General features: G+C 46.6%; 2 protein-coding genes across 2 annotated transcripts; both read left to right on the forward strand.

The window, feature by feature from the left end:
* Positions 1 to 352: 352 nt before the first annotated feature.
* Positions 353 to 7,900, forward strand: LOC135535353 (transmembrane channel-like protein 5; the record flags this gene model as incomplete). Its single annotated transcript, XM_064962012.1, has 5 exons — positions 353 to 450; positions 2,796 to 2,885; positions 3,707 to 3,782; positions 4,649 to 4,779; positions 7,816 to 7,900. Coding segments are annotated over 5 exons (480 nt in total), but the record flags the coding sequence as incomplete, so codon positions are not given.
* Positions 7,901 to 10,189: 2,289 nt separating this feature from the next.
* Positions 10,190 to 11,672, forward strand: LOC135535352 (basic proline-rich protein-like). The gene is made up of 3 exons (XM_064962009.1): positions 10,190 to 10,262; positions 10,477 to 10,554; positions 10,832 to 11,672. Exons 1-3 carry the CDS (start codon positions 10,191 to 10,193, stop codon positions 11,291 to 11,293), a joined length of 612 nt encoding a protein of 203 aa, XP_064818081.1. The 5' UTR covers position 10,190; the 3' UTR covers positions 11,294 to 11,672.
* Positions 11,673 to 14,826: the final 3,154 nt, after the last annotated feature.

Raw genomic sequence — 14,826 nt, forward strand, 5'->3', positions numbered from 1 at the left:
ACAGTGCTGGGAGTCGTATGTTGGTCAGGATGTGTGTCTGTCTGTCTGTCTGTCCTACAGTGCTGGGAGTCGTATGTTGGTCAGGATGTGTGTCTGTCTGTCCTACAGTGCTGGGAGTCGTATGTTGGTCAGGATGTCTGTCTGTCTGTCTGTCCTACAGTGCTGGGAGTCGTATGTTGGTCAGGATGTCTGTCTGTCTGTCCTACAGTGCTGGGAGTCGTATGTTGGTCAGGATGTGTGTCTGTCTGTCCTACAGTGCTGGGAGTCGTATGTTGGTCAGGATGTGTGTCTGTCTGTCCTACAGTGCTGGGAGTCGTATGTTGGTCAGGATGTCTGTCTGTCTGTCCTACAGTGCTGGGAGTCGTATGTTGGTCAGGATGTGTACCGGCTGGTCATAGTGGACTTCATCTTCTGTCTGCTGGGATCCTTCTGTGGAGAATACCTCTACAAGTACAGCTGTCTTTACTTTACTATACTATACTATACTATACTATACTATACTATACTATACTATACTATACTATACTATACTATATACTATACTACTATACTGTGGAGAATACCTCTACAAGTACAGCTGTCTTTACTATACTATACTATACTATACTATACTATATACTATACTACTATACTGTGGAGAATACCTCTACAAGTACAGCTGTCTTTACTATACTATACTATACTATACTATACTATACTATACTATACTATACTATATACTATATTACTATACTGTGGAGAATACCTCTACAAGTACAGCTGTCTTTACTATACTATACTATACTATACTATACTATACTATACTATATACTATACTACTATACTGTGGAGAATACCTCTACAAGTACAGCTGTCTTTACTATACTATACTATACTATACTATATACTATATTACTAGACTGTGGAGAATACCTCTACAGGTACAGCTGTCTTTACTATACTATACTATACTATACTATATACTATACTACTATACTGTGGAGAATACCTCTACAAGTACAGCTGTCTTTACTATACTATACTATACTATACTATATACTATATTACTATACTGTGGAGAATACCTCTACAAGTACAGCTGTCTTTACTATACTATACTATACTATACTATATACTATACTATACTACTATACTGTGGAGAATACCTCTACAAGTACAGCTGTCTTTACTATACTATACTATATACTATACTGTGGAGAATACCTCTACAAGTACAGATGTCTTTACTATACTATACTATACTATACTATACTATACTATATACTATATTACTAGACTGTGGAGAATACCTCTACAAGTACAGATGTATTTACTATACTATACTATATACTATACTATACTATACTGTGGAGAATACCTCTACAAGTACAGCTGTCTTTACTATACTATACTATACTATACTATACTAGACTATACTATACTATACTATATACTATACTATACTATACTGTGGAGAATACCTCTACAAGTACAGCTGTCTTTACTATACTATACTATACTATACTATACTATACTATACTATATACTATACTACTATACTGTGGAGAATACCTCTACAAGTACAGATGTCTTTACTATACTATACTATACTAGACTATACTATACTATACTATACTATACTGTGGAGAATACCTCTACAAGTACAGCTGTCTTTACTATACTATACTATACTATACTATACTATACTAGACTATACTATACTATATACTATATTACTAGACTGTGGAGAATACCTCTACAAGTACAGCTGTCTTTACTATACTATACTATACTATACTATACTATACTATATACTATATTACTAGACTGTGGAGAATACCTCTACAAGTACAGCTGTCTTTACTATACTATACTATACTATATACTATACTATACTAGACTGTGGAGAATACCTCTACAAGTACAGCTGTCTTTACTATACTATACTAGACTGTGGAGAATATCTCTACAAGTACAGTACTTATATTGGAGCTGGGATGATCAACACCGACCACTTATCACCGTCATTTTGCTGATATGGTTCACTATGATAAGTAGCCGTCACTAGAGAAGTGTGAAGTTTGAAATAGGGGTTACTGATGTGGATGATTGTTCATTGACGGCTACGACAGTCAGACTGGTTGTAGTCGTTTTTAAAGGGCAATTGAAAACCAACTGTGGTGCACATCAGTGTTATAACTAGTATAGTACTGTAGACACTGAGTGTACAAAACATTAAGAACACCTTCCTGATATTGAGTCGCACCCTCCTTTTACCCTCAGAACAGCCTCAATTCGTCATGTCATGAACTCTATAAGGTGTTGAAAGCGTTCCACAGGGATGCTGGCCCATGTTGGCTCCAATACTGCCGACAGTTGTGTCCAGTTGGCTTTATGTCCTTTAGGTGGTGGTCCATTCTTGATACACACAGGAAACTGTTGAGCGTGAAAAACCCAATCAGCTCTGCAGCACCCTCTGAATGGCAACACATACACAATCCTTGTCTCAATTGTCTCAAGGCTTAAAAATCCTTCTTTAACCAGGTCTCCTCCCCTTCATCTACACTGATTGAAGTGGATTTAACAAGTGACATCAATAAGGGATCATATCTTTCACCTGGATTCACCTGGTCTATGTCATGGAAAGAGCATGTATTCATAATGTTTTGTCAACTCAGTGTCTATCCTCTCCTCTACAAGTATGCCCATCTATCTGTGGTTATTCCATGTTTAGTATATTTACAAAAATACACTTATATAGATAGTTTAGTATTTAACTCCAACATGGACTCAAGCACACCTGTTGTTGTCTTTAGTGTGATTGCCACCAGGTGTGTTGTGAAGCCGGCAGAGTTTGACGTGGCCAGGAACGTTCTAGATCTGATCAACGCTCAGACCCTGGCCTGGTACAGTAACCTGTAGTCCTACCCACTCTGCTTCTCTAGTAACCTATATCTACACCCTCTCTGCCTCTAGTAACCTATATCTATACCCTCTCTGCTTCTCTAGTAACATATCTCTACCCTCTCTGCTTCTCTAGTAACCTATATCTATACCCTCTCTGCCTCTAGTAACCTATATCTATACCCTCTCTGCTTCTCTAGTAACATATCTCTACCCTCTCTGCTTCTCTAGTAACCTATATCTATACCCTCTCTGCCTCTCTAGTAACATATCTCTACCCTCTCTGCTTCTCTAGTAATCTATATCTATACCCTCTCTGCTTCTCTAGTAACCTATATCTCTACCCTCTGCTTCTCTAATAACCTATATCTATACCCTCTCTGCCTCTAGTAACCTATATATATACCCTCTCTGCTTCTCTAGTAACCTATATCTATACCCTCTCTGCTTCTCTAGTAACATATCTCTACCCTCTCTGCTTCTCTAGTAACCTATATCTATACCCTCTCTGCCTCTCTAATAACCTATATCTACACCCTCTCTGCTTCTCTAGTAAACTATATCTCTACCCTCTCTGCTTCTCTAGTAACCTATATCTATACCCTCTCTGCTTCTCTAGTAACATATCTCTACCATCTCTGCTTCTCTAGTAACCTATATCTATACCCTCTCTGCCTCTAGTAACCTATATCTATACCCTCTCTGCTTCTCTAGTAACCTATATCTATACTCTCTCTGTATCATTATCATTAGCTTGATGTTGCTCTGCCTGCCTGTCTGTCTATCTGTCCGTCTGTCTCTCTCTGTCTCTCTCCCTCTCCAGGATAGGGGTGTACTTCTCTCCTCTCCTCCCTGTCGTTCAGCTCATCAAACTCTTCCTAATCTTCCACCTAAAGAAGGTAGAGCCCTGGAGAAAAGTAGTGCACTAATAGTGAATACTAGGTTTCCATTGTAATACTAGGGTTCCATTGTAATACTAGGGTTCCATTGTAATACTAGGGTTCCATTGTAATACTAGGGTTCCATTGTAATACTAGGGTTCCATTTTAATACTAGGGTTCCATTGTAATACGAGTGTTCCATTGTAATACTAGGGTTCCATTGTAATACTAGGGTTCCATTGTAATACTAGGGTTCCATTGTAATACTAGGGTTCCATTGTAATACTAGGGTTCCATTGTAATACTAGGGTTCCATTGTAATACTAGGGTTCCATTTTAATACTAGGGTTCCATTGTAATACTAGGGTTCCATTGTAATACTAGGGTTCCATTGTAATACGAGGGTTCCATTGTAATACTAGGGTTCCATTGTAATACTAGGGTTCCATTGTAATACGAGGGTTCCATTGTAATACTAGGGTTCCATTTTAATACTAGGGTTCCATTGTAATACTAGGGTTCCATTGTAATACTAGGGTTCCATTGTAATACGAGGGTTCCATTGTAATACTAGGGTTCCATTTGAGATGTAGACGCAGACTCCTCCCCCCCTCCCTCCCTCCCTCCTTCTCCCCCCCCTCCCTCCCTCTCTCTCCCCCCTCCTTCTCTCTCCCCCCTCCCTCTCTCCTCCCTCCCTCCCTCTCTCCCCCTCCCCCTTCTCTCCCTCTCTCCTCCCTCTCCCCCCCTCCTCCTTCTCTCCCCCTCCTCCCTCCCTACCTCTCTCTCTACCCCTCCTCCCTCCCTCTCCCCCTCCTCCCTCCCTACCTCTCTCTCTACCCCTCCTCCCTCCCTCTCCCCCCTCCTCCCTCTCTCCTCCCTCCCAGACCAGTATAAGGAGCTGCCATCCTCCCAGCTCCTGGAGTAGGGTGGGTCAGATGCAGACCCTCTTCATCTCCCTCCTCTTCCTCCCCTGTTACCTGGGGACTCTGGCCCTGCTGGCATACACACTCTGGAGGTACACACACACACTCACAATCAATACAATGTTTTTTATAAAGCCCTTTTTACATCAGCAGAGTGCTTCTACAGAAACCCCAGCCTAAAACCGCAAACAGCAAGCAATGCAGATGTATATGAGCAGTTACTGCCTTTTTGCTTGGTAGGGCAGTATACTCTGCTTTGTCTCAGGGTAGTAAGTTAGTGGTCTGTTGATATCCCTTTGGCGGTGTGGGGGCTGTGCTTTGGCAAAGTAGGTGGGGCTAATTGGCCCCGTCCAGGGGTAACCACGACCCTCCCCTGTCTCAGTCTCCAGTATCTATTCTGTAATAGTCTATGTGCTGGGGGGCTAGGGCCAGTCTGTCCTATCTGGTGCAATACTCCTGTCTCATCTGGTGTCCTGTGTGATGGTAGGGCACTATAGTCCACGAAGATCACAGGAGTCCCAGAGGGCGCAAAACTGGACGGGAAGATCCCGGATCCCGTCAGGGACTCAACCCACTCACGTGGAGTACAGCGTGGCATGGCGGGATGCACCCTCCTAGGGAGGGCATGGGAGAGTGAGAGCGAGCCAGTGACTCAGCCTCCGTAATAGGGTCAGAGACAAGAGGAACTCAGTGGAGTGAGGGGAGCCGGCCATGCGGAAAACGCAAGGATGGTTCGTCACTCCTGTGCGTTGCCGTTCACCTTCAAACCCCCTGGGCCAGACTACACTCAATCAAAGAACCTACTGAAGAGATGAGTCTTCAGTAAAGACTTAAAAGGTCGAGATCGAGTCTTCGTCTCACACGTGGACAGGCAGACCATTCCATAAAAATGTCGCTCTATAGGAGAAAGCCCTTGATTCCAGCTGTTTGTAGATACAGTATGTACCACAGGATTAACTCTGAGAGATGGGTAGGAGCAAGTCCTGTAATGCTTTGTAGGTTAGCGGTAAAACCTTGAAATCAGCCCGAGCCTTAACAGGAAGCCAGTGTAGAGTCTAGCACTGGTGTAATATGATTGGTGTGATATGATGTAATATGTCAAGATTCTAGCAGCCGTGTTTAGCGCTAGTTGACATTTATTTAGTTTTTTTTTCCGGGTAGCCGGAGAGTAGAGCATTTCAGTAGTCTAATTTTGAAGTGACAAAAGCATGGATTAGCTTTTCTGCAAGATGGGAAAAAAAAACTTTTATATATTCGTCAAAGGAGAGATCAGGGTCCAGAATAACGCCGAGGTCCTTCACAGTTGTATTTAAGACGACTGTACAACCATCGAGATTCATTGTCAGATTCAACAGAAGATCTCTTTGTTTCTCTGGGGCCTAGAACAAGCATCTCTGTTTTGTCAAAGATTAAAAGTACCAAAATTGCCGCCATCCACTTCCTTATGTCTGTGGCACAGGCTTTGGGGTTGGCAATTTTGGTGCTTCACCATGTTTCATTGAAATCTATAGCTGTGCGTCATCCACAAAGCAGTGAAAGTTGACATTGTGTTTCCGTTATGACATCACTAAGTGGTAGCATATATAGTGAAAACAATAGTGGTCCTAGAACGGAACCTTGGGGAACACCGAACGTCTGAAGACAAACCATCCACTGAGACGAACTGATATCTTTCTGACAGATAAGAACTTGCGCGTTTGGACCATTTATGGTTTCCAATCTTTCCCCCCCCCCCCAAAAAAAATGTGGTGATTTATGGTGTCGAAAGCGGCACTAAGGTCTAGGAGCACAAGGACAGATGCAGAGGCTCGGTCTGACGCCATTAAAAGGTCATTTACAACCTTCATAAGTTTGGGGCGGCAGTGTAGCCTAGTGGTTAGAGCATTGGACTAGTAACCGGAAGGTTGTGAGTTCAAACCCCCAAGCTGACAAGGTACAAATCTGTCGTTCTGCCCCTGAACAGGCAGTTAACCCACTGTTCCCAGGCCGTCATTGAAAATAAGAATTTGTTCTTAACTGACTTGCCTGGTTAAATAAAGGTAAAAAAAAAAAAAAAAAAAAAAAGTGTGGTCTCAGTACTACGATGGGGGTCTAAAACCAGACTGGAACGTTTCGTGTACATTATTTGTTTTCGGGACGGCGGTGAGTTGCTGAGAAACGTCTTTTTCTAGCGTTTTTTTGACAGGAGCAGGAGATTTAGACATAGACTGATAGTTATTTTCATTTTTCAGGTCAAGGTTTGGCTTTTTCAGAAAGAGGTGTTATTACTGCCACTTTCAGTGAGTTTGGTTCATCTGGAGGATAGGGAGCCATGTATTACGTTGGACATAGGAGGGCCAAGCACAGGAAGTACAGTGAGCTCCAAAAGTATTGGGACAGCGACCATTTTGTTTTTTCTGGCTCTGTCCTCCACTTTGGATTTGAAATGATACAATGACTATGAGGTAAAAGTGCAGACTGTCGGCTTTAATTTGAGGGTATTGTCATCCATATCGGGTGAACCGTTTAGATATTACAGCACTTCTTGTACATAGTCCTCCCATTTTAGGGGACCAAAAGTATTGGGACAAATATGTGTCTTAAAGTAGTTTAAAGTTTAGTATTTGGTCCCATATTTCTAGCACACAATGACTACATCAAGCTTGTGACTCTACAAACTTGTTGGTTGTGTTTGCTGTTTGTTTTGGTTGTGTTTCAGATTATTTGGTGCCCAATAGAAATCAAGGGTAAATAATGTATTGTGTCATTTTGGAGTCACTTTTATTGTAAATAAGAATAGATGATGTTTCTAAACACTTCTACATTAATGTGGATGCTACCATGAATGAATCGTGAATTAATGAATGAATCTTGAATGATGAGAAAGTTAGATGCTCAAATATCACATCCCCAGGACATGTTAACCACTCACCATTACAATAACAGGGTTAGCATTTTTTGGGGGTCTACAGTCGCATAGACTGTAGACCAGTGGATAGACACACACTAACCCTACCTGTCCTGTCTCGGTCCCCAGTCTCCCTCCCTCTAGTGTGTGTGGTCCGTTCCAGGACCAAGGCTGGGTGATGCAGACTGTAGACCAGTGGATAGACACACACTAACCCTACCTGTCCTGTCTCGGTCCCCAGTCTCCCTCCCTCTAGTGTGTGTGGTCCGTTCCAGGGCCAGGGCTGGGTGATGCAGACTGTAGACCAGTGGATAGACACACACTAACCCTACCTGTCCTGTCTCTGTCCCCAGTCTCCCTCCCTCTAGTGTGTGTGGTCCGTTCCAGGGCCAGGGCTGGGTGATGCAGACTGTAGACCAGTGGATGGACACACACTAACCCTACCTGTCCTGTCTCGGTCCCCAGTCTCCCTCCCTCTAGTGTGTGTGGTCCGTTCCAGGGCCAGGGCTGGGTGATACAGACTGTAGACCAGTGGATAGACACACACTAACCCTACCTGTCCTGTCTCGGTCCCCAGTCTCCCTCCCTCTAGTGTGTGTGGTCCGTTCCAGGGCCAGGGCTGGGTGATGCAGACTGTAGACCAGTGGATAGCCTCCCTTCAGGCCTCTCAACCCCACTCTGCCTGGCTGGCTTGGATCATCAACGTTATACTACACAGTCAAGTCTTCTACTGCCTCCTAACACTCATAGTGCTGTGAGTAGCTGTGTACACACACACAAACACACACACACACAAACACACACACACCTCTCCTATGTCCAGTCCTGGCACAGTATGTTACTGTGTGTGTAAGCGGTTTCATCCTCCCATGAAATAAAGACCAGAAGCTAAGGCTACTAGCTCTGACTGATGTACTGACAATGACCGTGTGGTTGCTATAGCTAGCCTAGCTCCTAGCTATCTGATAACGTACTATGACAGTGTGGTTGCTATAGCTAGCCTAGCTCCTAGCTATCTGATAACGTACTATGACAGTGTGGTTGCTATAGCTAGCCTAGCTCCTAGCTATCTGATAACTACTCTATTGAGGGATAATGTACTATGACAGTGTGGTTGCTATAGCTAGCCTAGCTCCTAGCTATCTGATAACTACTCTATTGAGGGATAATGTACTATGACAGTGTGGTTGCTATAGCTAGCCTAGCTCCTAGCTATCTGATAACTACTCTATTGAGGGATAATGTACTATGACAGTGTGGTTGCTATAGCTAGCCTAGCTCCTAGCTATCTGATAACTACTCTATTGAGGGATAATGTACTATGACAGTGTGGTTGCTATAGCTAGCCTAGCTCCTAGCTATCTGATAACTACTCTATTGAGGGATAATGTACTATGACAGTGTGGTTGCTATAGCTAGCCTATCTCCTAGCTATCTGATAACTACTCTATTGAGGGTTAATGTACTATGACAGTGTGGTTGCTATAGCTAGCCTATCTCCTAGCTATCTGATAACTACTCTATTGAGGGATAATGTACTATGACAGTGTGGTTGCTATAGCTAGCCTATCTCCTAGCTATCTGATAACTACTCTATTGAGGGTTAATGTACTATGACCGTGTGGTTGCTATAGCTAGCCTATCTCCTAGCTATCTGATAACTACTCTATTGAGGGATAATGTACTATGACAGTGTGGTTGCTATAGCTAGCCTATCTCCTAGCTATCTGATAACTACTCTATTGAGGGTTAATGTACTATGACAGTGTGGTTGCTATAGCTAGCCTATCTCCTAGCTATCTGATAACTACTCTATTGAGGGATAATGTACTATGACAGTGTGGTTGCTATAGCTAGCCTAGCTCCTATCTCCTATCTAATAACTACTCTATTGAGGGATAATGTACTATGACAGTGTGGTTGCTATAGCTAGCCTAGCTCCTAGCTATCTGATAACTACTCTATTGAGGGATAGTGTACTATGACAGTGTGGTTGCTATAGCTAGCCTAGCTCCTAGCTATCTGATAACTACTCTATTGAGGGATAATGTACTATGACAGTGTGGTTGCTATAGCTAGCCTATCTCCGAGCTATCTGATAACTACTCTATTGAGGGATAATGTACTATGACTGTGTGGTTGCTATAGCTAGCCTATCTCCGAGCTATCTGATAACTACTCTATTGAGGGATAATGTACTATGACAGTGTGGTTGCTATAGCTAGCCTAGCTCCTAGCGATCTGATAACTACTCTATTGAGGGATAATGTACTATGACAGTGTGGTTGCTATAGCTAGCCTAGCTCCTAGCTGTCTGATAACTACTCTATTGAGGGATAATGTACTATCACAGTGTGGTTGCTATAGCTAGCCTAGCTCCTAGCTATGTTAAGATGGATTCTCTGACTGTAGCTCTGAATAAGAACGTCTGGTAAATGACTAAAATATAAAAATGTGCCTTTACTTCCTGTAGGGTAGTGATGTATTTCCTGTGGCAGGTGACTCAGGGTCGTAAACGTCTCATCATGTCTCTTCCTGTAGGGTGGTGATGTACTTCCTGTGGCAGGTGACTCAGGGTCGTAAACGTCTCATCATGTCTCTTCCTGTAGGGTGGTGATGTACTTCCTGTGGCAGGTGACTCAGGGTCGTAAACGTCTCATCATGTCTCTACGGGAACAGATCGTCAACGTGAGGCTCTCCTACACATACATACACTGAAGCACACACACACAACTATACAAACACACACTCACCTCTCTTCCTCAGTGTTCCCTCTCTTCCCCTCTCCCCTTCCTCCCTCTCTCCCTCCCCCCCCCCTCTCTCCCTCTTCCCCCCTCTCTTCCCTGTAATCCATCCATTTCTCTCTCTCTCTCTCTCTCTGTCTCTGTCTCTCTCTCGTTAGGAGGGGAAGGACAAGGCCTTTCTCCTCAGAAGGTTACAGTGTCTACAGAGACAGGGAGCAAGCAGATCTAGACCACAGGTTAGTACTATAAGCCCATAGGACTCTGGTCTAAAGTAGTGCACTATAAAGGGATTAGGGTGACATTTATGATGCAGTCTTGTTGTAGATAAGATGACAGACAGACAGATAAATAGACAGACAGACAGATAAACAGACAGACAGACAGATAAATAGACAGACAGACAGACAGACAGACAGATAAATAGACAGACAGATAAATAGACAGACAGACAGACAGATAGACAGATAGACAGATAGATAGATAGATAGATAGATACGTTTGTTTCCCCTATAGGTGCACTTCGAGGAGGAGAGACCGACCAGGCCAGAGTCAGGGCAGCTTAGAGAAGAAGCACGCCCTCCTCCCTCCTTCCAACACCCATCCCCCCCCATGGAGGCCCCCTCCGTGTTCACTCGGCCTCCCTGGGACAGCTCCCCCAGGCTAGGTAGAGCCCAGCCCCCCAGCCCCCGTGGTGGAGCCAGCCCCAGAGGCAGCCCTGGTCGCGGCCGGACCCCAGCCAGCAGGCAGGCGTGCTGGGTAGAGGAGCGACCAGCTCCTCCCCCTCCAGATCCACTGTGGCCAGTCAAGGGTAGAGGATGGCTTCAGGGAAGGCCCCGCGGGGGGCCCAGATTGGAGCCGCTGCCTGCCCGCGAGGTACCCGTCCTGCCTGGGTCGGTGCCTGAGAGCGCCCCCCCTCCCCCACGGAGACCTGGGTCCAGCAAAGCAGAGGTGAACCAGGGACAACATCAGTCCTAGCGAGACTCAGAGAGAGGATAGGAGCCCACATCAACTGTCGGGTTCAGACATGGTCTGCTTCCAAAATGCCACCCTATTCCATAGGACTCAGGTCAAATGTAGTGCACTATGTAGGGAATAGGGTGCCATAGAGCTCTGGTCTAAAGTAGTGCACTATGTAGGGAATAGGGTGTTGTCCCAGAAGAAGATTTAAGTGTTAGTTAGTTGAGATAAAGGGAGTTGTTATATTGTGTGTTGTCTTTTTGATGAATATAACAAAGGTTTAAGTGCTAGTTAGTTAGTTGTGATAAAGGTAGGTGATCTTTATGTTGAGTTATGTTGATATGTTGAGTTCTACTATTTTATAAGTCTTGTTCTGTATCAGTTGATTTTGAATTAAATTCTTTGTCATCTGTAAATAACATGTTTGAGTCAGTCAGTGGCCTTGTCTGAAATCTGTCGTGCCTACTACCAGGGTAGTATTGCTGCTGGAGGACTGGCGTGCCTACTACCAGGGTAGTATTGCTGCTGGAGGACTGGCGTGCCTACTACCAGGGTAGTATTGCTGCTGGAGGACTGGCGTGCCTACTACCAGGGTAGTATTGCTGCTGGAGGACTGGCGTGCCTACTACCAGGGTGGTATTGCTGCTGGAGGACTGGCGTGCCTACTACCAGGGTGGTATTGCTGCTGGAGGACTGGCGTGCCTACTACCAGGGTGGTATTGCTGCTGGAGGACTGGCGTGCCTACTACCAGGGTGGTATTGCTGCTGGAGGACTGGCGTGCCTACTACCAGGGTGGTATTGCTGCTGGAGGACTGGCGTGCCTACTACCAGGGTGGTATTGCTGCTGGAGGACTGGCGTGCCTACTACCAGGGTAGCATTGCTGCTGGAGGACTGGCGTGCCTACTACGAGGGTAGTATTGCTGCTGGAGGACTGTCGTGCCTACTACCAGGGTAGTATTGCTGCTGGAGGACTGGCGTGCCTACTACCAGGGTAGTATTGCTGCTGGAGGACTGGCGTGCCTACTACCAGGGTAGTATTGCTGCTGGAGGACTGGCGTGCCTACTACCAGGGTAGTATTGCTGCTGGAGGACTGGCGTGCCTACTACCAGGGTAGTATTGCTGCTGGAGGACTGGCGTGCCTACTACCAGGGTAGTATTGCTGCTGGAGGACTGGCGTGCCTACTACCAGGGTAGTATTGCTGCTGGAGGACTGGCGTGCCTACTACCAGGGTAGTATTGCTGCTGGAGGACTGGCGTGCCTACTACCAGGGTAGTATTGCTGCTGGAGGACTGGCGTGCCTACTACCAGGGTAGTATTGCTGCTGGAGGACTGGCGTGCCTACTACCAGGGTAGTATTGCTGCTGGAGGACTGGCGTGCCTACTACCAGGGTAGTATTGCTGCTGGAGGACTGGCGTGCCTACTACCAGGGTAGTATTGCTGCTGGAGGACTGGCGTGCCTACTACCAGGGTAGTATTGCTGCTGGAGGACTGGCGTGCCTACTACCAGGGTAGTATTGCTGCTGGAGGACTGGCGTGCCTACTACCAGGGTAGTATTGCTGCTGGAGGACTGGCGTGCCTACTACCAGGGTAGTATTGCTGCTGGAGGACTGGCGTGCCTACTACCAGGGTAGTATTGCTGCTGGAGGACTGGCGTGCCTACTACCAGGGTGGTATTGCTGCTGGAGGACTGGCGTGCCTACTACCAGGGTGGTATTGCTGCTGGAGGACTGGCGTGCCTACTACCAGGGTAGTATTGCTGCTGGAGGACTGGCGTGCCTACTACCAGGGTAGTATTGCTGCTGGAGGACTGGCGTGCCTACTACCAGGGTAGTATTGCTGCTGGAGGACTGGCGTGCCTACTACCAGGGTAGTATTGCTGCTGGAGGACTGGCGTGCCTACTACCAGGGTAGTATTGCTGCTGGAGGACTGGCGTGCCTACTACCAGGGTAGTATTGCTGCTGGAGGACTAGCGTGCCTACTACCAGGGTGGTATTGCTGCTGGAGGACTGGCGTGCCTACTACCAGGGTAGTATTGCTGCTGGAGGACTAGCGTGCCTACTACCAGGGTAGTATTGCTGCTGGAGGACTGGCGTGCCTACTACCAGGGTAGTATTGCTGCTGGAGGACTGGCGTGCCTACTACCAGGGTAGTATTGCTGCTGGAGGACTGGCGTGCCTACTACCAGGGTAGTATTGCTGCTGGAGGACTGGCGTGCCTACTACCAGGGTAGTATTGCTGCTGGAGGACTGGCGTGCCTACTACCAGGGTAGTATTGCTGCTGGAGGACTGGCGTGCCTACTACCAGGGTGGTATTGCTGCTGGAGGACTGGCGTGCCTACTACCAGGGTAGTATTGCTGCTGGAGGACTGGCGTGCCTACTACCAGGGTAGTATTGCTGCTGGAGGACTTGCGTGCCTACTACCAGGGTAGTATTGCTGCTGGAGGACTGGCGTGCCTACTACCAGGGTGGTAGTAATCTGGTGGTCCCAGCGCGCACGACCCACGTGGAGTTCCTGGTCTCCGGTAGCCTCTGGAACTGCCGATCTGCGGCCAACAAGGCAGAGTTCATCTCAGCCTATGCCTCCCTCCAGTCCCTCGACTTCCTGGCACTGACGGAAACATGGATCACCACAGATAACACTGCTACTCCTACTGCTCTCTCTTCGTCCGCCCACGTGTTCTCGCACACCCCGAGAGCTTCTGGTCAGCGGGGTGGTGGCACCGGGATCCTCATCTCTCCCAAGGGTTCATTCTCTCTCTCTCCCCTTACCCATCTATCTATCGCCTCCTTTGAATTCCATGCTGTCACAGTTACCAGCCCTTTCAAGCTTAACATCCTTATCATTTATCGCCCTCCAGGTTCCCTCGGAGAGTTCATCAATGAGCTTGATGCCTTGATAAGCTCCTTTCCTGAGGACGGCTCACCTCTCACAGTCCTGGGCGACTTTAACCTCCCCACGTCTACCTTTGACTCATTCCTCTCTGCCTCCTTCTTTCCACTCCTCTCCTCTTTTGACCTCACCCTCTCACCTTCCCCCCTACTCACAAGGCAGGCAATACGCTCGACCTCATCTTTACTAGATGCTGTTCTTCCACTAACCTCATTGCAACTCCCCTCCAAGTCTCCGACCACTACCTTGTATCCTTTTCCCTCTCGCTCTCATCCAACACTTCCCACACTGCCCCTACTCGGATGGTATCGCGCCGTCCCAACCTTCGCTCTCTCTCCCCCGCTACTCTCTCCTCTTCCATCCTATCATCTCTTCCCTCTGCTCATACCTTCTCCAACCTTTCTCCTGAGTCTGCCTCCTCAACCCTCCTCTCTTCCCTTTCTGCATCCTTTGACTCTCTATGTCCCCTATCCTCCAGGCCGGCTCGGTCCTCCCCTCCCGCTCCGTGGCTCGATGACTCATTGCGAGCTCACAGAACAGAGCTCCGGGCAGCCGAGCGGAAATGGAGGAAAACTCGCCTCCCTGCGGACCTGGCATCCTTTCACTCCCTCCTCTCTACATTTTCCTCCTCTGTCTCTGCTGCTAAAGCCACT

This window comes from Oncorhynchus masou, unplaced genomic scaffold (genome assembly GCF_036934945.1).
Source record: "Oncorhynchus masou masou isolate Uvic2021 unplaced genomic scaffold, UVic_Omas_1.1 unplaced_scaffold_4857, whole genome shotgun sequence".
In the NCBI taxonomy this organism is placed as follows: domain Eukaryota; kingdom Metazoa; phylum Chordata; class Actinopteri; order Salmoniformes; family Salmonidae; genus Oncorhynchus; species Oncorhynchus masou.